The following is a 27,691-nucleotide window of genomic DNA, read 5'->3' as shown; positions in this document are numbered from 1 at the left end:
AAGACACCAAGAAATATAAGTCTTCCAGACTCTATAATATATCTCTCGAGATACAGATTTACGAGCCTGTAACATAGTATTAATCACGGAGTCAGAGAAACCTCTATGACCAAGAATCAAGCGTTCAATCTCCATACCTTTAAAATTAAGGATTTCAGATCCGGATGGAAAAAAAGGACCTTGAGACAGAAGGTCTGGTCTTAACGGAAGAGTCCATGGTTGGCAAGATGCCATCCGGACAAGATCCGCATACCAAAACCTGTGAGGCCATGCCGGAGCTATTAGCAGAACAAACGAGCATTCCCTCAGAATCTTGGAGATTACTCTTGGAAGAAGAACTAGAGGCGGAAAGATATAGGCAGGATGATACTTCCAAGGAAGTGATAATGCATCCACTGCCTCCGCCTGAGGATCCCGGGATCTGGACAGATACCTGGGAAGTTTCTTGTTTAGATGAGAGGCCATCAGATCTATCTCTGGGAGCCCCCACATTTGAACAATCTGAAGAAATACCTCTGGGTGAAGACACCATTCGCCCGGATGCAACGTTTGGCGACTGAGATAATCCGCTTCCCAATTGTCTACACCTGGGATATGAACCGCAGAGATTAGACAGGAGCTGGATTCCGCCCAAACCAAAATTCGAGATACTTCTTTCATAGCCAGAGGACTGTGAGTCCCTCCTTGATGATTGATGTATGCCACAGTTGTGACATTGTCTGTCTGAAAACAAATGAACGATTCTCTCTTCAGAAGAGGCCAAAACTGAAGAGCTCTGAAAACTGCACGGAGTTCCAAGATATTGATCGGTAATCTCACCTCCTGAGATTCCCAAACTCCTTGTGCCGTCAGAGATCCCCACACAGCTCCCCAACCTGTGAGACTTGCATCTGTTGAAATTACAGTCCAGGTCGGAAGAACAAAAGAAGCCCCCTGAATTAAGCGATGGTGATCTGTCCACCACGTTAGAGAGTGCCGAACAATCGGTTTTAAAGATATTAATTGATATATCTTCGTGTAATCCCTGCACCATTGGTTCAGCATACAGAGCTGAAGAGGTCGCATGTGAAAACGAGCAAAGGGGATCGCGTCCGATGCAGCAGTCATAAGACCTAGAATTTCCATGCATAAGGCTACCGAAGGGAATGATTGAGACTGAAGGTTTCGACAGGCTGTAATCAATTTTAGACGTCTCTTGTCTGTTAAAGACAAAGTCATGGACACTGAATCTATCTGGAAACCCAGAAAGGTTACCCTTGTTTGAGGAATCAAAGAACTCTTTGGTAAATTGATCCTCCAACCATGATCTTGAAGAAACAACACAAGTCGATTCGTATGAGACTCTGCTAAATGTAAAGACGGAGCAAGTACCAAGATATCGTCCAAATAAGGAAATACCACAATACCCTGTTCTCTGATTACAGACAGAAGGGCACCGAGAATCTTTGTGAAAATTCTTGGAGCTGTAGCAAGGCCAAACGGTAGAGCCACAAATTGGTAATGCTTGTCTAGAAAAGAGAATCTCAGGAACTGATAATGATCTGGATGAATCGGAATATGCAGATATGCATCCTGTAAATCTATTGTGGACATATAATTCCCTTGCTGAACAAAAGGCAATATAGTCCTTACAGTTACCATCTTGAACGTTGGTATCCTTACATAACGATTCAATAATTTTAGATCCAGAACTGGTCTGAAGGAATTCTCCTTCTTTGGTACAATGAAGAGATTTGAATAAAACCCCATCCCCTGTTCCGGAACTGGAACTGGCATAATTACTCCAGCCAACTCTAGATCTGAAACACAATTCAGAAATGCTTGAGCTTTCACTGGATTTACTGGGACATGGGAAAGAAAAAATCTCTTTGCAGGAGGTCTCATCTTGAAACCAATTCTGTACCCTTCTGAAACAATGTTCTGAATCCAAAGATTGTGAACAGAATTGATCCAAATTTCTTTGAAAAAACGTAACCTGCCCCCTACCAGCTGAACTGGAATGAGGGCCGTACCTTCATGTGAACTTAGAAGCAGGCTTTGCCTTTCTAGCAGGCTTGGATTTATTCCAGACTGGAGATGGTTTCCAAACTGAAACTGCTCCTGAGGACGAAGGATCAGGCTTTTGTTCTTTGTTGAAACGAAAGGAACGAAAACGATTATTAGCCCTGTTTTTACCTTTAGACTTTTTATCCTGTGGTAAAAAAGTTCCTTTCCCACCAGTAACAGTTGAAATAATAGAATCCAACTGAGAACCAAATAATTTGTTTCCCTGGAAAGAAATGGAAAGTAGAGTTGATTTAGAAGCCATATCAGCATTCCAAGTCTTAAGCCATAAAGCTCTTCTGGCTAAGATAGCCAGAGACATAAATCTAACATCAACTCTAATAATATCAAAAATGGCATCACAGATGAAATTATTAGCATGCTGGAGAAGAATAATAATATCATGAGAATCACGATTTGATACTTGTTGCGCTAGAGTTTCCAACCAAAAAGTTGAAGCTGCAGCAACATCAGCCAATGATATAGCAGGTCTAAGAAGATTACCTGAACATAGATAAGCTTTTCTTAGAAAAGATTCAATTTTTCTATCTAAAGGGTCCTTAAACGAGGTACCATCTGATGTAGGAATGGTAGTACGTTTAGCAAGGGTAGAAATAGCCCCATCAACTTTAGGGATTTTGTCCCAAAATTCTAACCTGTCAGGCGGAACAGGATATAATTGCTTAAAACGTTTAGAAGGAGTAAATGAATTACCCAATCTATCCCATTCCTTAGCAATTACTGCAGAAATAGCATTAGGAACAGGAAAGACTTCTGGAATAACCGCAGGAGCTTTAAAAACCTTATCCAAACGTATAGAATTAGTATCAAGAGGACTAGAATCCTCTATTTCTAAAGCAATTAGTACTTCTTTAAGCAAAGAGCGAATAAATTCCATCTTAAATAAATATGAAGATTTATCAGCATCAATCTCTGAGACAGAATCCTCTGAACCAGAAGAGTCCAAAGAATCAGAATGATGGTGTACATTTAAAAATTCATCTGTAGAGAGAGAAGATTTAAAAGATTTTTTACGTTTACTAGAAGGAGAAATAACAGACAAAGCCTTCTTTATGGATTCAGAAACAAAATCTCTTATGTTATCAGGAACATTCTGCACCTTAGATGTTGAGGGAACTGCAACAGGCAATGGTACATCACTAAAGGAAATATTATCTGCATTAACAAGTTTGTCATGACATTTAATACAAACAACAGCTGGAGGAATAGCTACCAAAAGTTTACAGCAGATACACTTAGCTTTGGTAGATCCAGCAGGCAGAGGTTTTCCTGTAGTATCTTCTGGCTCAGATGCAACGTGAGACATCTTGCAATATGTAAGAGAAAAAACAACATATAAAGCAAAATAGATCAAATTCCTTATAAGACAGTTTCAGGAATGGGAAAAAAATGCCAAACATCAAGCTTCTAGCAACCAGAAGCAAATGAAAAATGAGACTGAAATAATGTGGAGACAAAAGCGACGCCCATATTTTTTGGCGCCAAATAAGACGCCCACATTATTTGGCGCCTAAATGCTTTCGGCGCCAAAAATGACGCCACATCCGGAACGCCGACATTTTTGGCGCAAAATAACGTCAAAAAATGACGCAACTTCCGGCGACACGTATGACGCCGGAAACGGAAAAGAATTTTTGCGCCAAAAAAGTCCGCGCCAAGAATGACGCAATAAAATGAAGCATTTTCAGCCCCCGCGAGCCTAACAGCCCACAGGGAAAAAAGTCAAATTTTTGAGGTAAGCAAAAAATATGATAATTAAAGCATAATCCCAAATATGAAACTGACTGTCTGGAAATAAGGAAAGTTGAACATTCTGAGTCAAGGCAAATAAATGTTTGAATACATATATTTAGAACTTTATAAATAAAGTGCCCAACCATAGCTTAGAGTGTCACAGAAAATAAGACTTACTTACCCCAGGACACTCATCTACATGTTTGTAGAAAGCCAAACCAGTACTGAAACGAGAATCAGTAGAGGAAATGGTAAATATAAGAGTATATCGTCGATCTGAAAAGGGAGGTAAGAGATGAATCTCTACGACCGATAACAGAGAACCTTATGAAATAGACCCCGTAGAAGGAGATCACTGCATTCAATAGGCAATACTCTCCTCACATCCCTCTGACATTCACTGCACGCTGAGAGGAAAACCGGGCTCCAACTTGCTGCGGAGCGCATATCAACGTAGAATCTAGCACAAACTTACTTCACCACCTCCCTTGGAGGCAAAGTTTGTAAAACTGATTTGTGGGTGTGGTGAGGGGTGTATTTATAGGCATTTTAAGGTTTGGGAAACTTTGCCCCTCCTGGTAGGAATGTATATCCCATACGTCACTAGCTCATGGACTCTTGTTAATTACATGAAAGAAATAAAATAATGTGCACATTTTTTTTTAATGGAAGTAAATTGTTAAGTTAAAAATAACTTAAAATTACATGCTGTATCTGAATCATGAAAATTTAATTTGACCCGAGTGTCCCTTTAAAGTGAAACTGCACACAATAAATATATGTATGAAAAGACAGTAGTTAAATAAGTAAAAATATTTACTTTCATGGAAAAAACAATATTTTAAAGTATGGGCTGTTTAGAAATAAATTAAATACAACAGGAAATACATATTTGCACACTATTGATACATTTTGAATACACATTTTTACCGTTCTAAATTAAAAGGGATATGGAACACAGTTTTTCTTGTGCGATTCAGAGAAAAAAAAAAAAAAAAAGTTACAAATGTACTTCTATTATCAATGTTGCTTCATTCCCATGGTATTCTTTGTTGAAGCGATACCTAGGTTGGTGTCTAGAGCACTACATGGCAGAAAATAGTGCTGGCATCTAGTGCTCTTGCAAAACTGCTGCCATATAGTGCTACAGGCATGTGCACGCTTCTGAGCTTCAGTCCATGCATTTAAACAAAATATTCCAAGACAACGAAGAAAATTTGATAATAGAAGTAAATTAGAAAGTTGTTTAAAATTGCCTGCTCTAAGTCATGAAAGAAAAGTTTTGTGTTTCGTGTCCCTTTAAGCATCAGCTCACCTTCCCAAAAAAACAAAACAACTATATTTTATAAAATTTGCTAATCAATAAAAGCATTCTGCAAATTATCTAGAAAGGAGTAGTTATAAAATATCTAACCATACAGATAGATAATTAGACTAACCACAATTCTTATTTCTCTGTAGGACAATTTATGCATTCTCTTACCCCTGTAAAGGTTCAGTGTAGTCAAAAAATATAGTAGAAACAAAATACACAAAACAAAATGTTTTAATATCAGACAAAAAGAACCAATAAACGCTTACATCAAAAACACAACGAACTGCGGCTAGTGGTTGCTGCTAGGTGAATTTTAGGACTGTAAAGATCACTTGACACCTATAAGAACATTAAAAACCCTTAACTAAATGAGTGTTATTATAGTATAGGGCTATGGTGAGGGGTGATAAGAAATTCTTAAGCAGTTGCAGGACTGCTGATGTAAGGACAAAGGGTATCTTGTTTGAAAGAGTAGGATAAGTAAAGGGGTCTCACAAAGACAGGGGGATACTTTGCTGCAGAAAGTTACTTTCAAATGGCCTCTCCCACCCTCCACTGTAGGGACAATTTCTGTTGCTGCCTCTTGTTTAGTAGCTTTCAGAGGCGTATTTTGGCCTAGACAAATAAGGTACTTGCCTAGGGCAGCAGAGTGGGGGAAGCAGCACTTTTTGAGTCTCTGTTGGGAGCAGCAGGTGACTTGACTAGTGCAAGCCGTCTGTATCTGTATTTTATATTAAACACACACACACATACACTGTAGTGTAAATACAATTATTATTACTGCTCACATGTGCTAATTCAACCCACTGAGTGTATTCAAGTTTTTTTTGAATCCCTGATGATAGTTTACTTTGGAAATGCCATGAAAAAAAAAAAAAAAAAAAAAGTCACCTTACACCCTGACCAAAAAATATTATAACCAGAAAAGGCCTAATCCTGGGGGGTTGTGGGGAGGGGGGGCAGCAGAATTTTGAGAGCCTAGGGCAGCACAAATCCTAAATACACCACTGCTAGATTTTCTATAACCAATACTGCAGTATTAAAATTTTCAGTATTTCACATTAATAAATACTGGTTAGTTAAAAGGATCATTGGGGCTAATTAAAGGGACATAATACTCACATGCTTAATCACTTGAAACTGATGCAGTATAACTGTAAAAAGCTGACAGGAAAATATCACCTGAGCATCTCTATGTAAAAAAGGAAGATATTTTACCTCACAATCTCCTCAGCTCAGCAGAGTAAGTTCTGTGTAAAAAGTTATACTCGGCTGCTCCCAGCTGCAGGTAAACAAATTTAAAAAAATGAAGAAATGAACAGCAGCCAATCAGCATCAGCAGTGTGAGGTCATGAACTCTTACTGTGATCTCATGAGATTTGACTTATCTCTCATGAGATTTCATAGTAAGCTTCCTTTACCTGATTGGTGAAATAATATGAGAGTGCACGATGCTAGTCCCTTCAGATGTTCCGGGACAAACACACTTAAATGCTGCTAAGAAATCCTTTACAATGGGAGGTGGCTACTGAGGAACTTTTGAGGTAAAATATCTTTCTTTTTTACATAGAGATGTTCAGGAGATATTTTCTAATCAGCTTTTTACAGCTATGCTGCATCACTTTCAAGTGTTTAAACATTTGGGTATTATGGCCCTTTAAATGTGAAACAAACAATGTCCCTTTAATTTAAACTAACAGGAAGTGAACAGCAGGTCAGTGGAATAAAAAAAGCTCCAACAATTATACTGATGGATGGTATTTTAAAGAAGAAAATGTAATGTATTTTAAAATGCTCTCTTTTAGACACATTTATGGGAAAATGTACTTTAAGAAATGCCTAAGCAATATTAGAGCTGCTTTAAACAGGACAGACTTAGAGACATAAAACCTAAAATGTTTCTTTCATGATTTAGGTAGAACATACAATTTTAAACAACTTTCCAGTTTACTTTTATTATCAAATTTCCTTCTTTCTCTTGGTATAATTTGTTGAAGGAGCAGCAATGCAATACTGGTTTCTAACTGAACACATGGGTGAGCCAATGACAATCAGTATATATATGCAACCACCAATCAGCAGCTAGAACCTAGGTTCTTTGCTGCTCCTGAGCTTACCTAGATAAACCTTTCAGCAAAGGATAACAAGAGAAGGAAGCAAATTAAATAAGTACATTGGAAAGTTGTTTATAATTGTATGCTCTGTCTACATCATGAATGTCTAATTTTGACTTCACTGTCCCTTTAACCCCTTAAAGACCGAGGACGTGCAGGGCACGTCCTCAAAAAAGAGACAGTTAACACCTGAGGACGTACCCTGCACGTCCTCGTGTGGAAAGCAGCTGGAAGCGATCCTGCTCATTTCCAGCTGCTTTCCGGTTATTGCAGTGATGCCTCGAATATGGAGGCATCCTGCAATAACCCTGCATGGCCATCCGATGCAGAGAGACACTCTGTGGCCTTCTCTGCACCGGATATCGATGGCCGGTATCGTTGGTGGGTGGGAGCCGACTTGGGAGGTGGGTGGGCGGCCATCGATGTGCCCTGTAATGTGAAGGGGGGCGGGGGGGGGCGGTGCCGACGGAGGCACGCACGGGCGCGGGCACGTGCAGGCGACGGGCGGGCACGTGGCGGGCGGGAACCGCTACACTACAGAAAAAATGTATGATAAAAGTAAAAAAGAATAAAGGTTATTATAGTATGTAAAATGCATCTACGGGATCTGGAAGTGGTGGGGGGTTGGTCTTGGGGGGGGGAGCTACACTACAGAAAAGGGCAATTTTTTTTTTTAAAAAAAAAAGCATAATTTTTTTACTAAACTGGGTAATGGCAGACAGCTGCCAGTATCCAAGATGGTGCCCATTAAGGCAGAGGGGAAGGGTTAGAGAGCTGTTTGGTGGGGGATCAGTGAGGTTGGGAGCTAAGGGGGGATCCTACACAGCAGCATATGTAAATATGCTTTAAAAAAAAACACAAAAAAGCCCAAAATATACCTTTTATTTTAGTACTGGCAGAGTTTCTGCCAGTACTTAAGATGGTGGGGACAATTGTGGGGTGGGGGAGGGAAGAGAGCTGTTTGGGAGGGATCAGGGGGTATGATGTTTCAGGTGGGAGGCTGAGCTCTACACTAAAGCTAAAATTAACCCTGCAAGCTCCCTACAAGCTACATAACCCCTTCACTGCTAGCCATAATACACGTGTAATGCGCAGCTGCATTTAGCGGCCTTCTAATTACCAAAAAGCAACGCCAAAGCCATATATGTCTGCTATTTTTGAACAAAGGGGATCCCAGAGAAGCATTTACAACCATTTGTGCCATAATTGCACAAGCTGTTTGTAAATAATTTCAGTGAGAAACCTAAAGTTTGTGAAAAAGTTTTTGAAAAAGGGAACTTTTTTTTTTTTATTTGATCACATTTGGCGGTGAAATGGTGGCATGAAATATACCAAAAAGGGCCTAGATCAATACTTTGGGTTGTCTACTACACTACACTAAAGCTAAAATTAACCCTACAAGCTGCCTAATTAACCCCTGCACTGCTGGGCATAATACACGTGTGGTGCACAGCGGCATTTAGCGGCCTTCTAATTACCATAAAGCAATGCCAAAGCCATATATGTCTGCTATTTCTGAACAAAGGGGATCCCAGAGAAGCATTTACAACCATTTGTGCCATAATTGCACAAGCTGTTTGTAAATGATTTCAGTGAGAAACCTAAAATTGTGAAAATTTTTACGTTTTTTTTAATTTGATCACATTTGGCGGTGAAATGGTGGCATGAAATATACCAAAATGGGCCTAGGTCAATACTTTGGGTTGTCTACTAAAAAAAATATATACATGTCAATGGATATTCATAGATTCCTGAAAGATATTAGTGTTCTAATGTAACTAGCGCTAATTTTGGGAAAAAAAATGGTTTGGAAATAGCAAAGTGCTACTTGTATTTATGGCCCTATAACTTACAAAAAAGCAAAGAAGATGTAAGCATTGGGTATTTCTAAACTCAGGACAAAATTTAGAAACTATTTAGCGTGGGTGTTTTTTGGTGGTTGTAGATATGTAACAGATTTTGGGGGTCAAAGTTAGAAAAAGTGTTTTCCCCATTTTTTCTAATTTTATAAAAAATTTATAGTAAATTATAAGATATTATGAAAATAAAGGTATCTTTAGAAAGTCTATTTAATGGCGAGAAAAACGGTATATAATGTGTGTGGGTACAGTAAATGAGTAAGAGGAAAATTACAGCTAAACACAAACACCGCAAAAATGTAAAAATAGCCTTGGTCCCAAACGGACAGAAAATGGAAAAGTACTGAGGTCATTAAGGGGTTAAATGTGTTGACAGTTTTCCAGCTATTTTAATGATGGTGTGTACAAGAAATACGTGCTCAGACAGTTAATTAAAACAGCATGTTTGTCCTTGACAATATGTTAAGCTGTGTCTTGCTTTCAAGCAAAGAGAAAGAAAACCAATAATTCATTGTGAATAAAGTCAATATACCTGCATGGCACCGTGCACTGGAGAAAGTCTACCATCTTCTGCGCATGCTGCTTGGAAGCATAGTAAAAATCCAGCCCATCTTTAAAATGAATGTACAGAATATTCAGTTTTCATACTGAAAGATAACATCTGCATAGGTTAAGTCTTTAAAACTGAAAAGAACACCCTGTCTAACTAGTTCACGTTTTTTAATTAAGACTGATCAGTATAATCATCACTGCCTGTGGTTTTCCAAAGCCTTAGGAGACACTATCAGGCCTTTCTATTTTTAAGGTTTTTTAAGTGCAGCTCATATGAATTAGTTGGTTACTAGCCATGGTCCTGTAACGTTCTTATCCAAAGTAAAATATAGTCTGTTAGTATGTCCTGAAACAGGAAGCCACAATATTAAAAAGGGACAGTAGATACCTTGACATTTTTATAAAAAATGTTTAGTTACGTGTAATGAAACAACTCTGCAATATACACACACCCTGCTGACTTCTCACGGCTAATCCTGCTACATATCTTTTCCCTCATTGGCTTTAACATATACAAACTGCAAAACTATACGCTATATACTAACAAAATGACTGCGACTAGCCTTGTGAGCTGCAGACTCAAGCCCAGGTTGGGTCCTCCAAATGAGACAAGTAATGGGTGAAGTTTTGTTATAAAAGACAATTAGAGCAAACAAGATATAAACTTCTACAAGAAATGTTTAGATTTGGCTGATACATTATTTTTGCAATTAGGAGATGCTGTCACTATAAAATAATGGTACGATAGTGATAAAATATATATTTGGCATGAAAATAAAACCTTAAACATCCAGTTATAATGTATTTATCAAACACACTGACCAGACAAACATAGACCAGAAAGGCCTTGCTCTAAGAGAGAAACTCCCTGCAGTAGATAAATTATAAGGAGAATCCTTAGGATCCTTTACCGTGAATTTCTTTGACACGCAGCGTGTTCTGGTGGAGTCTGTGTTTCAAAATGACTTGTTCTAAATAATAGAAAGTCTTCTTGTGCAGAACCTAATATAGGAAGAAGAAAACAACTGTTAGACTAAAGACACAATCCACTAAATTAAAATATGTAATGCAAACAAGTATTCTTTAATTAAAACAAAAAAAGTAAGAACAGGTAACATCTTTTATTATGTGGGAGAAACTACCATTCAATATATTTCATACTAAACAATCTCTTTGTAACAAGATTTATTTAAAAAAAAACACAACAACAACATTGAGACGAAATTATACTTTTGTTGCCAAATTGCAGAGTTTTTATCTTTGTCAGGCCCTAGGGTGAACTATACAGATTTCCCCAGTAACAGGATGGACTTTATTAGACCTCCCACAGCAAGGCTATTCTTTCTCCAGGTCCTACAACTTTATGCCAAAAACAAGTATTCCAGTGAGATGTGTCCTCACCAACCCCCCCACTTTCTTTGCAGGGCACGAGACTACAGAGCAGATCTACTACAAAGAAGCTTTATCAATTTCCACACACAAGAGTACCCACAACAGTACAAAGAATTCTAAATGGCCTTCTATAAAGCAAACAATGTTCACATCTTTATGACTGATTTTTCACCTGCAAGTCGACTGTGCAATTCTAACAGAGTAAGAGGTTTGAGAAAGTGTTTTATTAGTTAAAAGACAGGCTAATTATACCCAGATTTTTGCTTGAAATGAATGAACAAGTTTGCAAGGATTATAACTTTAAGAAAGGGACAGATGGTACCCCTGTGTTCTCCCTGGAAAAAGTCTCAGTATGAATATCATGAAAAAATGTTACATGATTTCAAGTTTCTTAAAAAGGACACTACAAAGGAACTGTAAAAGCATTGCATGATTGTATTGCTATGTTAGTCATTCCCACCTCATCAATTGTCTTGTAAGTTATATTTCTGTTCCCCATCAAGTGCTTTGAGACCATAGTATCAGACCCTCTTCCAGAGCCTTTTTTGTCTTGAAATGCAGAAACTAAAATCTAATCAGATGCTGAACCTCCATTCGATAGACTATAATGAGAGTTTCTCCTGAATGCAAAGTCACATTGAAATGAAGAGATTTGAAAGCACTGCACTTGCAGTTAGGAGGTTAATTGTGAATATATATTATGCATACAGAGAATACGTTTTATGTACATTTAAAGGGACAGTCAAGTCCAAAAAAAATTTTCAAATAGGGCATGTAATTTTAAACAACTTCCCAATTTACTTTTATCAACAATTTTGCTTTGTTCTCTTGGTATTCTAGTTGAAAGCAAACCTAGGAAGGCTCATATGATAATTTCTAAGCCCTTGAAGGCCACCTCTATTTTATTAGCTTTTCACAGCAGGGGAGAGCAAGCTCATGTAGGCCATATAGATAGCATTGTGATCACGCCCGTGGCTAGTGACAGACACTGCACTAATTGGCTAAAATGCAAGTCAATAGATAATAACTAAAAGTCATGTGATTAGGGGCGGTAAGGAGATGCTTAGATACAAGTTAGTCACAGAAGTAAAAAGTGTATTAATATAACTGTTAAATGTGTTGGTTATGCAAAACTGGGGAAAGGGTAATAAAGGGATTATCTATCTTTTTAAACAACAAAATTCTGGTGTTGACTGTCCCTTTAAGTATAAATGTTCATGTTTTTAGTTTTACGTGTTCTTTAAACAGCGCTATCTAATCTATTTCACACATATCTTCTAATGCATCCATTCATTTTTTTTGTCAGGGTCAGAAATGCACTGCAGAGTGACGCTGCAATGAACGTAAAACTAATACAAAAATAGGCCTAGTTTCCATTGAGATGGTAAAAATAAAAATTCTCTATAGACTTTAATGGAGATAAATGATTTTACCACCTCAATGGAAGCTAGCCCATAGTCGGTTTAAAAAAGGTTCGTTTTTTAAAATCAGTTTCATATTAAAAGGGTTTTTACCTTTTGGCGAACCTGGACTACAGCTTTCCAGAAATCCTTTGCTTCCACTCTGTGGCAATCTTCACACATTTGGGAGTGAATAACAAAATCCACCACAAACACTTGCTGCAGAATGGCTCCGTTCATCACCTGAGTTATTGGGATACGTCAGCATTGGGGACTAAAGTCAAAATTGAACTTTCATGATTCAGATAGGGCATAACATTTTAAGAGACTTTCCAATTTACTTCTATTATCACATTTTGCACATTCTTTTTATATATACACTTTTTGGAGGCACCAGCTACTATTGAGCAAAAAATTGAAGAAAAAAAAAAAATCTTTCACGATTCAGATAGAGCACACATTTTTAAACAACTTTCCAATTTATTTCTATTATCACTTTTACTTCATTTTCTATGTATCCTTTGTTGAAGGAGCAGTCATGCACTACTGGGTCTATCTAGATATGATTTAAAAAAAAAAAAAAAAAAAAAAAAAAAGGATAGCAAAAGAACTAAGCAAATTAAATAGAAGTAAATTGTATGCTCTATCAGAACATATTATGTCGTCAGTAAGGATGCAAAATAAGACATACGCACCTCCTTTTGTATTGTCATTTTTACTTTTAATCTCTTTGAATGTGGCTCAGTCCAGATGAAGCCTGCATCAATAAGCCGCACCTGGAGAGTAAACACAAAATGACAGATCTTGCCAAACATTTTGTAATGCATTTTTATATGGCATAAATACAAATACATTTAGGAACCCTTGTTGTCTGAAGACTAAAGATTGGCTCCTCCAAACATGGCAAATGGTGGATAATATTTGGCAATTAATAAATTATTGCAGTAAAAAGGATGTTTATTTGTTTAGACTTGGCTGATATGTTATTCTACAATAACACACGTTTTGTAATTACAATGTGTTTCCTGTCCCTTTAAAAAACACTCCATAAACAGACACTGACAGACCTGTTCCTCTTGCTGAAAAGGCAGCCACGCCTCTTCAGAGGAAAACGCAGTAGCAAGATGATGATCATGCAGAATATATCTACAGTTTTGGAACACTACCTCTAAGTCTCTGTTGTAGAATGGTATGTTGTTCATGAAGATGATTGTGAACTGTTTATTTGCGTCAAAAATAGCTTTACCAGTCTACTGACAAAACAGGCACAGTGTCACCCTTTAAACAGAAGCCTACTAAATTAAATGAATACATGCAGTTTAAAAACAGAAAATACATTTTACTTAAACTAAGGTTTCTGGATTTCTTATACAAGCTTAATAAGGCTGTGTACAAACTAAGATTGCAACCGACAATTATTTTCATAATCGATTAATCAGCCGATTGTTTCAATTAATTGACTAATCAGATCAAAAACACGTTTTCCTATATATTTAAAATAAAATCCACATACTGAGTGTTACAAATATAAACTTCAGACTAAAACATTAGCACAACTGTTTGTCCAATTTTTAAGCAGAACCAATTTTTAAAATTAAGCAAAACAACCACAAACTGTTTCAAAAGAGTTAGAATATTATAAACAGTGATAGGCTACCTCTTTCTAGTTCTGTTATTCACTTTTTCAGAAACTTTACATTCAAATACAAAAATGTCAATAGGGGGCGGAGCCTACTCTCAATGCAGCAAGACGCGTCTTTGTGAAGCTCCTGGAGTTCAAAAGACTTTTTATAAGTTGTCTACAGCAAATCTGCATTACTTTATACTTTTGTGAATGCCTACTCTGCTGATATTTTCCATAGCCTAAGAGTGGATGACTCAACGGTGTATTTGCCTATGCTCGTTGAGACAGCTACGTAACAAACTTCTCCACAGGCCTGGGAGTAATCTTGCAACATCACATGCAGCGAATCCTGTGTGAGTTGGGAAGTGTAGGTCTGGGGCTGCCGTAAAATACCCCCCCCCAATATCAGGGTTATGGTATCCTGTAATAGGATAAACATTTGAAAATTGTACCCGACGATCAACCATTGGGTCTCCTACACATGAGAATACTCAATTTTATTGCACCATATTAACTTTAGCCGCCACTAACTTTTACTAAGCTCTGGAGAATTATTGCAATGAAGGGGCAGGCGTTGGAGAAAGCAGAGGTATAGCTTCTAGAACAGTGTTTTTCAACCAGTGTGCCGTGAGAGATCCTCAGGTGTGCCGCGGCAGACTGACAACATTGCGGGGGTGTCCCTCTTTCAAATTTTTAAATATTGGGAGGTATGCGACAGGCTCATCAGGCATCATTTACATTCATTCACAGATAATCATTATGATTGTCAATATGTCATGTATAGTTTGTAGGAGGCATGGCATGACAGTACAGTGTGTGTGTGTATATATATATATATTTTTTTTTGACAGCAAAGATGTGCACTCCAACACAACTGCCAGGGTGCTAGTAAAGAACAATATGAAAATAGAAAGAACTTGCACTCACTGGACTTTTTAGTGTTCAAAATTTTACTTCTAAAACATGTGACGTTTCGAGGATAAGTAAAACTTTGAACACTAAAAAGTCCAGTGAGTGCAAGTTCTTTCTATTTTTATATACTATATATATATATATATATATATATATATATATATATAGTCAAAATAGCATATAGCCCAGCACTCCAACCAGGTGGGGCAGCCACAACCTGGGTGCAATCCTTATGAGAGATAGTTAGAGAACAGTGTGGAAGAAGGGCACTCTCAGGGTTTGTATAGAGAAGAATATTTTCTTTATTCTTAGAACATTAATACATGGTCGACGTTTCGGCCCTCAGTTGGGCCTTCATCAGGACAATTATTATCTTAAACTGCCGAGTGGCAGTAATCATAGATCTAAACAAGTGACTTGTTTGGATCTATGATTACTGCCACTCGGCAGTTTAAGATAATACTTGTCCTGATAAAGGCCCGAGGGCCGAAACGTCGACCATGTATTAATGTTCTAAGAATAAAGAAAATATTCTTCTCTATACAAACCCTGAGAGTGCCCTTCTTCCACATATATATCCTGTATTAGGCTACAATGTGTGATTTTGTAAAATTTTGGGATTGTGGTGTGCCGCAGGATTTTTTTAATGTAAAAAAGTGTGCCACGGCAAAAAAAAAAAGAAGGTTGTAAATCACTGTTCTAGAAGATCACTTTCAGCGTCTTCACAAATTGGCGAATGTTTCACTATGAATCCACCCCCTAAACAAGAGAAGATATGGGACTTAAACCCCTCTCCAGAGCTACATGACACTAGCAAGGGCAATGTAGTTAGAAAGCCTCGTTGTGCTGCGTCACCGGAACGAACACCATCTGACATGGTAAGCAGCAATACAGCTCCACTCGTTAATACCCTCGCAAGCCCTCAGTACAAAGGTTGGCTGACAGCTTGTGAAGGGTGTCTGGCTTCACTCACAGCAAGTAAAAAATCCCTACTTTTTGGGTTGATGAACATGACACACGATTGGGCCAAGGCTCTTTACAGATATTTATTACCGTTACAATCATGGCCTGACAGCAGGAAGAAAGCATTGCAGCATCAACTCTTTCCTGCTCGCACAAGGTTTTTGGGACTGAAGCTGAACTATAGTGTTTTCCATATGGATAAATTTAGTGTTGGGGTGGGATAAATTAGATATTTTCTCCAGAAAAGACACCCCCTAAATCTAATCTGTGCTTAGTCAGTTTATGAAGCTGGACCTTTAACCTTACAGTGAATGCTGCTGACTAAGAAGACAGTGCTTGCCATATCTTTTGTCAACAATATTTTAATCCCTACAATGAATGTTATGAGGCAAAGAGCACATATGAAAAATTCTATTTGTGTTCCAGTAACAGGACTTCTTTTATCATTTCTGATGAGCTCACATATACAATGTTTATTTACTAGATGTGCCATGATTCCTAGGATATATGCATCTGAACTATGCACTGTGTTTAACAACGTCAAATACACGCATTTGTGATCTTTTATGTTTGGTAGAGCCCACTTTATAGTAGCTGGTGCACCCAGACAGAGTGGAGATCTACCTTATAATCCCTGCAATCTCGCTCAATATCTACCCTTTCGCCATAGTGACTGCTACTCTGCTGTCCGGGGCCGAGACAGGAGAGACTGACATGCCTATTTAATATTAAATATAATGGTATAGAAGGGATCTATTTACCTCATCATCTTACATGCGAGATTCCCATTACTATTGTTGATTTGTAACTTCACTCTATACTATATTATGAGCTGATGCTTTCTGGTCTGATCTGCAAAATTATAATTGATTCATGCTAGTTATTGGAGGGGTTGACTTAATACATCCATCTCTGTGACCCTACAGACATCTATTACTGCTATCCTCAATCTATATTCAGGTGTAATTTCTCTAAGATATATGATTGATCCAATATTACTACCTCTTCTATTTCCCCTGCTATCTTGTCCAGATTGACCCCTATTTACCATATGTGGGGACTCTCCCTTTGGTATTTCTCTATACCAGTTATCTACTGGGGACAACTAATTTCTATATATACTATAATATAAGTTGATGTGTTTTAATAATGTTCACTAGGTCCAAAAGTGGCCATAGATTATTGTACAATATATGAAGTGCTACTGTTATTTTTTTTTATACCTCTGAAATTGTATATATGCCAACAGGAACTTAATTTTGCATAAGAGCCTTCTTGATATGCTCAGAAGCCTCCTCATAGAGAGCATATACACTTACTATTTGTATTAGCTCTCTAACTTTTCTTTGGCCATAAAGGTACAAGGAATGTTTAATTATACACCAATTATAAGGTACAAACTGAGATGTGTTCATATATAATGTACAAGTTCTATTCATGTGAATATATTATATCTTGATATACTTTCTGAAGGTCCAAAAATGGCCTTATATGATTATAATCCTTCTAATATCCGTCCTGTTAACTATGTTGGAGGTCCAAAAGTTGCCTCACCAGCTTCAAGGAGGTAAAAAAAAAAGCAGGGTTGGAGTTTGATATATTCTGTTTTATACTAAAGGTACTACTTGGGTAGTAGGCTGCATTAATATATTTCACACTATCTTGCATTAGCTCCAATTATTATCTTGTATGTCACTTTATGGTCATGGAGTGCAATGACTATATAATTCTTGAAGATACCTGTATGAACATGTTTCTTTAACCCTCAATAAAAATCTTAATTTAAAAAAAAAAAAAAGACACAAAAGAAAAAAAGGAGAAACAGATCATAGTACAAAAGTATAAGCATTACATGAAAATACTATGAAAACATGAATCTTGGATTCATTCGTTTTACAATTTTGTAAGAATAAATATTAACAATAAAAAAAGTCAACATGACCACATACTCCTGGCTGAGGTTGGCTCTCTTTTTGCAGCTATTTTGCCTGCAGCAGAGAAGAGGTGTTCAGATGGTGTTGAGGTGCCTGAGATGCATAAGTAGGGTTTACCAATTTCACCAAGGTGGGATATTTATTCTTTGTTAACTCTCCACCAATGCAAGGGGCCTTTCAACAAAGTAAGCCTGGACTTCATTCCAACATAAAAATATCTTGAATATCTATATGCAATGGTTAATAACCAGCTATAAGGTTAGGGAAAAAATATTTAGTCCGCTCTTAAAATAACAGGTTGAATTTGGTACATATTACAATTAAATAAAATATAAAAAAGTCAAAGTGCTAAGGACTTGATATATATCAATAACAGGACAAAGCCTTACATTTATCTATACAGTACATATAATCAGCAATAGCAAGCGATCCACTAATAATGTTGCAAAAAGATAATAGTGCCCATCAATTCAAATAACAAATCCCATCAATCTAGGGCAAGGTGTAAATAACAAGCTCGGCACTATATATCGTGCAAAGCATAGTCCCAAATCACCTGATTTATTATAAACAATCCAAATGATGACTATTATTTTTGGGTTGCACATAATCCAGGAGTAGTTGTATATTTATAGTGTCCTGAAAAAGTGAAAAGTAAATGTCTGTAGACATCCTTTAGGCTAAGGGCATAACCATAAAACACAATACCATGTGCAGGAGCTCATTGGAGTGAAGTAGCTGGTGCTGTGCACAGACCAACTAATCTATTATGAGATTCGTTGACAACTATTTTCATAATCGATTATTATCGACTAGTTGTTGCAGCTCTAGTACAAACTAGTGTTCTCCACAGAAAGTTTTGCCAGCATTATGAAGTAGCCAGGTGGGGGCAGTGTGATACTTTGCAATATAACATTTTCTGTTTTTGTTTTTTTAAATATCCAAAGCACAAATTAACTGCATAATTAATTTGACTTAATAATAATTTGTGCAATAAATGTTTAAAAATGTAATACTGAATTAGCAAACTGTAGCTTTATACTGAATTAAAATAAAATGTAGTTGAAAAGAAAAATAGAACATCTATTATCAAACTATAGAGTATCGAACTGCTAAACTGATCCACATTCTGGACTCAAGCAACATGAATAAATAATTGTAAACTAACACATTAAAGTGATTGTAAAGTTTAATAAATTAAAACCCAGTATTTAAAAATACTATTAAAAAACAGGGGCACTTTAACTCATTAAACTTTACAAACACTTTTTTGTTTCTTTTAAATACTTACCTTTTTGTTACAGTTAAAGGATTACTTTCTGTTATAATTTTTAAACTAAACAACTAGCATATTAAAGTTAATAAACATTAATTAAAACCTACTGACCTATATTTTCTCCAAAACGAAGTTTCATAACGTTCTAAAAGTTATATCTTTTATTCGCCGATGATGTCACGTTATCCTGCCCACTATTTTCAGCACTGCATGTTCAAAATACTTAAACTAATAACTTTGTGTTTAAAGCGCCATTTTGAAACCTAGGTATTGTAAACGGATTGGTACAGAGCAAAGAATACCCACGGAGTGGGTTTGGAAAACAATTAAATTTGCAGGCAAGATTTCTGATTTACGGTAGAGATATGTTAATGAAATGCTATTGATAAAAAGCGTATTTGGGGTAGTTAGTTAGTAACAGGCATAGAAAATATTTACTTACAGTGGCCCTTTAACAGACCGCCGATCCTACACACGCATCTTCTTCTGTATTTTGCAGATCGATGATGAAACCATAGTAACGGCAGTATGTTTACCGTAATCAAAAGGTACTTTTTTTTTTTTTTTTTTTTTAAAAAGCGTGTTTATAAAGTTTAATTAATTAGAGTGCCACTGTTTTTAATAATATTTTTAGATACTGGGCTTTAATTTCTTAAACTTTACAATCACTTTAAGAGCCAGATTACAAGTGGAGCGCAAAATATAGCTTTCGCAAGGATGATATTTGCGCTCCACTTTGTAATACCAGGTCACGCAAATGTGCACTGGTATTACAAGTTAGGTATCATGTGAACACAACCTCACATTCGCATTGCACGGAAGCTTAGTGCTCATGAGAGCGCGCATCCATAGACACGGCAAGAGAACCTAGTGCAGCAGGGCAATTCGTGCAGCAGATTTAAATGTATATGAATATAAACATATATATTTATGTGTTTGTATGTGTATATACACATATTAACACAAATATATACGTATATAAGAATATATATATTTACAGGGAACACACAGTTCCCCATAGGCCGCAATGTAAAGACACTTTTCAGTGCCGGGTTTTTTCTAACACCGCACACCTGCCAACTTTAGCCCCTAAAAACTGCTTTGTGCAGTTTGTTTTTAAATAAAAACCTACACTACACTGTATTTGGGGGGCAATTGGAGGATATTTTGAAAATGAACCAAAGGTCTGACTTCTGGTTAATTTTCGGAGTGCTAATTGCTACCACAAGCCTGCTGTTGCAATAACCAGTCACTCGCAATGTCTGGTTATTTATCGCATGCCCGTAAATGGGAGAATTTTAACGTTTCCAGGTGCTCGATAAATTAGCGCTCCACTTGTAATCTAGCCCTAAATTATTTACTAGAGAATTGTGTACACTTCTGTAGAAAACACTTGCAGCCTTTACTTTATATTTTAACGTAAAGAAGCAACAAAAACATGGCAGTAGAGATTAATAAAAAAACTGATAATGAGCAGCTTATTTTCCCCATTTAAGTTCCTCAAAAGCACATATACATCTTTAATAGCTTGAAATTAACAATGTGGACAAACCCTAAGAAATTGACCACCATGCCACACATAAAACACAATATATGGAGGAGTAGATGTAGCTAACCAGCTTATAATTATAATGTTTGGGATTGATTTATGCATTTTCTAGGTGTCACTAAATTATTTGGGTCTGCCACCTAATGTACAATGACTATGTTTTTGTAATAACTATAACTTTTTAACTAGGATTTCAAATAATATTATGTAAGTATTGTTTTTTCTGTACTAGAGAAGCTTCTCTCTAGTAAAAAATATATCCAAAAGGTTTATTAATGTGTCAATTTTTGAATGAAAACAGCAAGTCTAACCATGTAAGTATTAACCATGCTAAATAGTATTTGGTCACATTTGTCGTGTAATTTGATTTATTGATTAAGACAACAAAAGATAGCAAATTGCTTCAGCCAATCAGGGGGCATAATTTAAGTAGTAATGTATAATTTGTAAATAGGATCATAAACTCTGTATTAGACGCTGATAGATTGCTAAAGAAGTATAAATATATCTTCATACACCAAGTAATCTTCTGTCTAAGACAAATCGTACACAACTAAACAAATGTCATGTGCAAATTTAAGCACATTTACCCTCAGCCAAGGGCTGGGAAATTCCAAGATGTCCTGGGTCGACTAACCTTGCTCAATGAAGATTTCAGCTTTTTCAGACATAGTGTTAGAAGTTCTCTGGATTCCAAGGCACATTGCAACCATGTTCCAGGGGGTTGCAGATAGCTGGGGAAAAAAATTAATATTGATGTAGATTAAATCTCTATACCTAGTAAATAGTCCAGACATAAAAAAAAAATAATAGAAGCACTATCATCAATCCATATTAACCTTATCACCACCGGAGCTTACCGTTCACACTGTTTGCAGAAATTGACTGAGACTTGCTTAGGGATTCCATCACTGATGTCAACTTGAGTTCGTAAGCATGACACACACATATTTGCAGGATTCGGAGGGATGGGAATACCACACTGGCAGCAAAGTCTATATAAACGTTCAAAATGTAATATTAAAATCATACTGACAACATCTGAAACAGTTCAAAGCAAACAACTTGATTTTGCCTTAAATTTAACAAAACAATTATATTGTAAAAACTAAATTCCCTGCTGTTTTTTTACAACTAAATAACTAAAATTTAGAAACAAATTTCAATCATATTATATTAATAAGGGTAAACCTAAATGTTGCCTTTCCACACTTGTATTTGTTTTATCTAGTCAGTTTTATGCAACTGTTTCTTCTTTACCATGTATCAGCGTCATTGAGTACCTTTATTCAGGTACCCATTGCTATGGAATTTGGTTCTCTTAGAAATAAATACAACTCTTCATATTGTAATGAATTAAAAACACTATCACAGCATGCAAGGTTTACATAATAGAAAACGCCAAAAAGATGATGATTGACAACTAAAAAAAGATTTAAAAGGGGACTGTAAACATTATTAATGTTACCTAATTCTGCACTATGTGCATAATTATGTAACATTAACCTAGCAATACCGAGAAAAAAAAAATAGACAAATAAAGATTTAACCCCCAAAAGATGACTTACCTTACCCTTAATTGCTGTCCTTGTCTGCTGTTTTTTTTCTAAAGCCTATCACGACTAGCTGTCTAATCATAGCATGCCTGATTGCGCAGTTAAAGGGACATTAAAACATTTTCTTTCATGATTCAGACAAAGAATACAATTTTAAATAACAGTCCAATTTACTTCTATTATCTAATTAGCTTCATTCTTTAGATATCCTTTGTTAAAGAAATAGCAATGCACATGGGTGAGCCAATCACATGAGGCAAATATGTGCAGCCACCAACCAGAAGCTACTAAGCCTATCTAGATATGCTTTTCAGGAAGGAATATCAAGAGAATGAAGCAAATTAGATAACAGAAGTAAATTAGAAAGTTGTTTAAAATAGTATTTTCTATCTGAATCTTTAAAGAAAAAAATTGGGTTTAATGTGGCAAACTCAGAAATAATGGTAATTGGAGGTAATGGATAATACTCACATGAGAGCTGTACCGCCAGGTGCTAAATATGCAAGCTGGAACTTCAGTCACCCAGCTGACTGATGCCCTTGTGTAATCAGGAACAAGTCGTTTCCAACACTCTGCAGACCAGCGTGACAAGGTAGAAACGAACACCCACGGGCAAGTGAGTATATAAAATCAATTTATTTATTTAAAAAGTGATGTGTTTCTCAGTCTGATGAAACGCGTCGCTGTTTTTAAATAGATTGATTGTAAATACTCGCTTGCCTGCAGATGTTAGTTTCTACCTGGTCAAACTGGTCTGGAAAGTGTTGGAAATGACTTGTTCCTGATTATACAAAGGCTCCGGCCAGCTGTGAAGTTCCATCTTGTGCGTTTGGCACCTGGAGATGCTGCTCTCATGTGAGTGTTATCAATTACTGTTATTTCTGACTGTGCTAGCCATGTGAAACCCTTATGTTGTTTCATTACAAAGTGTTTGTAGAAGAGGTGCACCAACTATTTCTAAGAAGATTGCCTCTGAGATGATTATTTATAGTGTACATTAAGAACTTTTAATCATATTGTTTTATTGAGAGCACCCATCTTTTTGTAATAAATTAATTTATTTCTAATCATGAAAGGTGAGTAGCATAGGTGGGACTTTACTTTAAGAAATGATTCACTTATTTGTAACTAGGCCAACTTCAGGACCACTTACATGTTTCCCTGACTACTTGTGGGAGGTCCTGCCATGTACTCCATCCTAACTGAAGTAGTACCTGAAAAGAAAAGAAAAAAAGGATGAAAGGGTAGGTTAAATTTAACATTAGACTTCTAACTTTTTTTTTTTATAAATAGGCATTCTAGTGTAAAAATAAAATGTATGCCATTTTTAGACAAATCTCTGTCTTTAACTATGTGTCTAACTTCTTAAAAAAAAGTTTAAACACTAGGTAACTGTTGGACAATTGGATTTAGCTTGACGGCCGTTTATCTTGTTATGCAGGGCCCTACATGTGAAGGAGATACATATACTTTGCAATATAATGCTCAAACTAAAGCTCAAAGATTTGGGGTGATTTTTCTCCATGCCAGTGTTCTCCCTCGTCGAAATTTGCTACATTCATGAGAGCATGCTCAGAATTAAGTAATCACACTCCACGTTTAAAAAGAATGCGTGGACTGCGATTACGTAATTAAAAGCATGCGCACATGAAGGTAGCAAATTTCGACTTACAACCTGATTATCCTCTCTTTGTTAAAAACGCATCCACAGACATGCGCACATGCGCAGTCTAAGGTAGCAAATTTCGATTGTGTAACTTCATACAATTCATGTTTTTTTACATCACATAATATGCACATTATATATATATATATATATATATATATATATATATATATATATATATATATTTATTTTATGTGCATATTATGTTAAAAATTATGTGAATTGAATGAGATTACACCATCAAAAGTTGCTACCTTAAATTGTGCATGCTTTTAATTACGTAATCGGATTCCACACATTCTTTTCAAACATATGTAGAGTATGGTTATGTAATTCTGAGTATGTGCTCATGAAGGTAGAAAATTTAAAAATCTGACAGAACAGTATAAAGTCTTTGATCGGCACAGTGGCTGTGCTCAGCTAAAAAACAGCAATACATTCTCACTCCAGAGTTAAAGGGACATGAAACTCAATTTTTTTTCTTTCAAGAGTTAGGTAGAACATACAATTTTAAACAACTTTCCAGTTTACTTCTATTATCAAATTTGTTTCATTCTGCTTGTATCATTTGTTGAAGGAGCAGCAATGCGCTAATGATTTCTAGCTGAACACATGGGTAAGTAAATGATAATTGGTATATATACTCAGCCACCAATCAGAAGGTAGAACCTAGGGTTCTTTGCTGCTACTGAGCCTTCCTATATAAACCTTTCAGCAAAGGATAATAAGAGAAGGAAGCAAATTAATATAAGTAAATTGTAAAGTTGTTTAAAATTATATGCTCTGTTTGAATCATGACTGTCTAATTATGACTTTACTGTCCCTTTAACTATAGTGATAGTGCAATAAGAGAAGGCTTTAATTAATTATCTTAATGTATTATTATTGTATGTCCTTATAATATCAATTTATGTTAATTGGGTGTACTCTCTAAACGAAATTGAAACATTCTTACATTTGTATTTACATTGCATTACGGGTACCGAAACGGTACCCACTGACTCAACTAGATAAATGTAGATCCAGGCAACATCGTTATACCAGGCGTTATAATATTTTACATACTCATAAAAAAACTTTGTAAACGGTGATTCAGATTAAAACGTGGTATTTAACAAGAATGCTGATCTAATGTCACAGGCCTACGGCACTGCTTTAAAGCCATTCACATACACAGCTTTCCTCCTGCCTTTAGTAATGCTAACCTCTCCGTTTGTCAGACCCGCAAAATAACGATTTTTAGCTCACCACGTCTGTATCCGAAACCCGATCACTCAGTGCACTCACATAACTAATAACCAGCAGTCCACTATGCTACCATGTGGCAGTCACAGAACTTCCGCATTACGTCATGGCCAATGGGCTTCGCCTATAGGTGTCTATATTGTTGCCTGTATCGATTTGCCTACTGTTAGGACGTATATACACAAATTCCAAATGCGAATCTCAGAGCATTCTGAAGACCGGATGGCTACAACACGTTACGTTCCCATGCTATGTGATTGTGCAAAAAACAAAAGAAAAAAACCTGACTACATGCATGCATTTCAATAGGCATTATCAGTGCAGGTTCAGATCAACTAAATCAGACCTCCCGAGTCCCAACAGTCCTAGTACTAGATCCTGTGGGATTGTCATGGATTGGGAGATCTGGCCATTTTGTCAATTAAAACATTTTTTTCCCAATTTTCAGGGATTGACCCAGCTCTCCTATGACAACAGGCATCTTCAACTCATGATGCACCAACTATGCCTACAACACAGTGGCAGCATCGCCAAGTGGACCACTGCCCATTATTTCATTATCCTCCCTGTCTTGGAGAGACTCTTGGACATTTTGGGATAATATGTGTCAACTTTAATATGGATATTTGGGTAGCACTAATATTCTAAAATGTCATGTCACTCTTGAGTGACCAATTTTGTAAGTTTATTATTATTAGAATAATTTATTTATTTTTAAAGAACAACCAAATGTTGTAATCCTGGGTTCATGAGTAGGGGTACACAATGGTACCAGAGCCCCCCTTTGTCCCAGATATTGCAGGATTGTCATAGGTTGGGAGCTTTACCCGCTGTCCCTCCTGCAGCTTCCCCCATTAGAGCTAATTTGTAGTTTTCAAGAACCTTCCTGGCTCAACCCATAAATGCTCTGACTCCACCAAACACCACCCATATTACACACCAGCCACGGCACACCCACAGCCTGCCTCTGACCACAAAACATCACAACCGCTTATATGTCCTGCAAGTTGATTGCCCAAGACAAACAGGATTATACCTACCATCCTGGAGTCATTTGATGATCATCAAAATACTTTATAAGTCACTTGCACATCATCAGACTTGTAATGTCATCAGTAATATATAAAGAGATGTGAGGAGCGCCATCCTCAGAGGAGGGTTGCTTAAGTGCGTTATGTCGATACGTGAATAAGGTATCTATAGGATATAAGTGAATGTGATATTTATACTGGGGATCACATAGATAGAAAAAAAAACAAAATAATATAGTAATAATATTCAGTAGATATTCAGTATATGTATGGTAGCACTAGCTGCACAAACAAATATGCTTTCTACAAGAGAAGTGACTGTGTTTCAGTGTAGTGAAACAAGTAAGTATCAAATGTAGTAAAAAACTTAATAGCAAAAGTTAATAGCAAATGTAGTGAAAAACTGAATAGCAGGTTGATGCACTAAGAGGCGCTACAGAGTGATACTTTATAGCACTAGAAGACTGCAAAAAATTACTATAGAACTACAAAGTGTACACGCAGAGTGCTAAGAAAAACTCCTATGTTAAAAAGTTCTACCAAGATGCTTGTTCACGTATCTAATGCCGAATACAGGTGTTATATAAAATTAGTAGTTTAATATATATTGGCTTCTTGCAGTATGCCAAAATATGCAGGGTTATCTGGTGTATATTTCTATAGACCACACTTAGGAAACATATTTAAAAACAGATCGTGAACATGGTTTACACAAGTTCATATAAGCTTATATAGTATCTAATATCATTGGCCAAGATATATAAAACGTTATGATTAGCTGCAGCAGAAAAAAGTATAGAGCAATACATTTTCAATAAAATATCAAACAAAAAATAAATTGTCCAGTGAAATATTTGTTAAAAAGTGTCCAAAGTGAAAGGATTCCAATGTAAGGGGTCCAATATTATCCAGGGGGCAGAGCGCAGGGACTGGTCCGTTGTGTAGGGTCAGATAGTATAAAGCAGAGATGCCTAAAGAAAAAAGAAAAACACAGGTGCACCAAAAAACTGCAGCGATAACAGAACTGATACAGGAAGTGTGCTCACCGTGTGGACCCGGGCTGGTATGTCAAAGTAGGGGATCGTCAACGCATTTCGGACTATGACGGGCCATTATCAAGACTAGTTAGGATCAGCAATTTCATTTTGATCTATCAAATAACTGAAGAAAACAGTAATATTTCAGTAGTGAAATGAGGTTTATTGGATTAACAGTAAATGTGCAATATGCATCCAAACGAAATTAGACAGGTGCATAAATTAGGGCACCCTTGTCATTTTGTTGATTTGAATACCTGTAACTACCTAGCACTGATTAATTGAAACACACAATTGGTTTGGTGAGCCCATTAAGCCTTGATCTTCATAGACAGGTGCATTCAATCATGAGAAAAGGTATTTAAGGTGGCCAATTCCAAGTTGTTGTTTTCTTTGACTTTCCTCTGAAGAGTGGCAACATGGGGGCCTAAAAAAAAACTCTCAAATGACATGAAAACAAAGATTGTT

General features: G+C 36.6%; 1 protein-coding gene and 1 long non-coding RNA gene across 3 annotated transcripts in view; one reads left to right on the top strand and one right to left on the bottom strand.

Moving 5' to 3' along the window:
• Positions 1-11,181, top strand: part of LOC128656280 (uncharacterized) — a 285,310-nt gene extending 274,129 nt beyond the window's left edge. The window contains exon 3 of the long non-coding RNA XR_008401989.1: positions 11,063-11,181. This is a non-coding gene — a long non-coding RNA (uncharacterized LOC128656280). The remainder of the gene's footprint in view (positions 1-11,062) is intronic.
• NMD3 (NMD3 ribosome export adaptor) overlaps positions 1-25,258 on the bottom strand; it is a 67,210-nt gene extending 41,952 nt beyond the window's left edge. Inside the window, exons 1-8 of one of the 2 annotated variants that reach the window (XM_053710106.1) lie at positions 25,159-25,258; positions 23,398-23,458; positions 21,549-21,683; positions 21,326-21,422; positions 13,126-13,206; positions 12,545-12,673; positions 10,550-10,640; positions 9,619-9,697 (exon numbers count right to left, since the gene is read on the bottom strand). In XM_053710106.1, the coding sequence (XP_053566081.1) occupies positions 9,619-9,697; positions 10,550-10,640; positions 12,545-12,673; positions 13,126-13,206; positions 21,326-21,422; positions 21,549-21,683; positions 23,398-23,441 (656 nt within the window). In that variant the 5' untranslated portion in view covers positions 23,442-23,458; positions 25,159-25,258. Of the gene's footprint in view, positions 1-9,618; positions 9,698-10,549; positions 10,641-12,544; positions 12,674-13,125; positions 13,207-21,325; positions 21,423-21,548; positions 21,684-23,397; positions 23,459-25,115 lie in introns of both variants that reach the window. The other variant, XM_053710107.1, reaches the window with a different exon arrangement.
• Positions 25,259-27,691: the final 2,433 nt, after the last annotated feature.

The sequence above is a fragment of the Bombina bombina genome, chromosome 4 (assembly GCF_027579735.1).
Source record: "Bombina bombina isolate aBomBom1 chromosome 4, aBomBom1.pri, whole genome shotgun sequence".
Lineage (NCBI taxonomy): Eukaryota > Metazoa > Chordata > Amphibia > Anura > Bombinatoridae > Bombina > Bombina bombina.
This window is presented reverse-complemented; position numbering and strand designations above follow the sequence as displayed.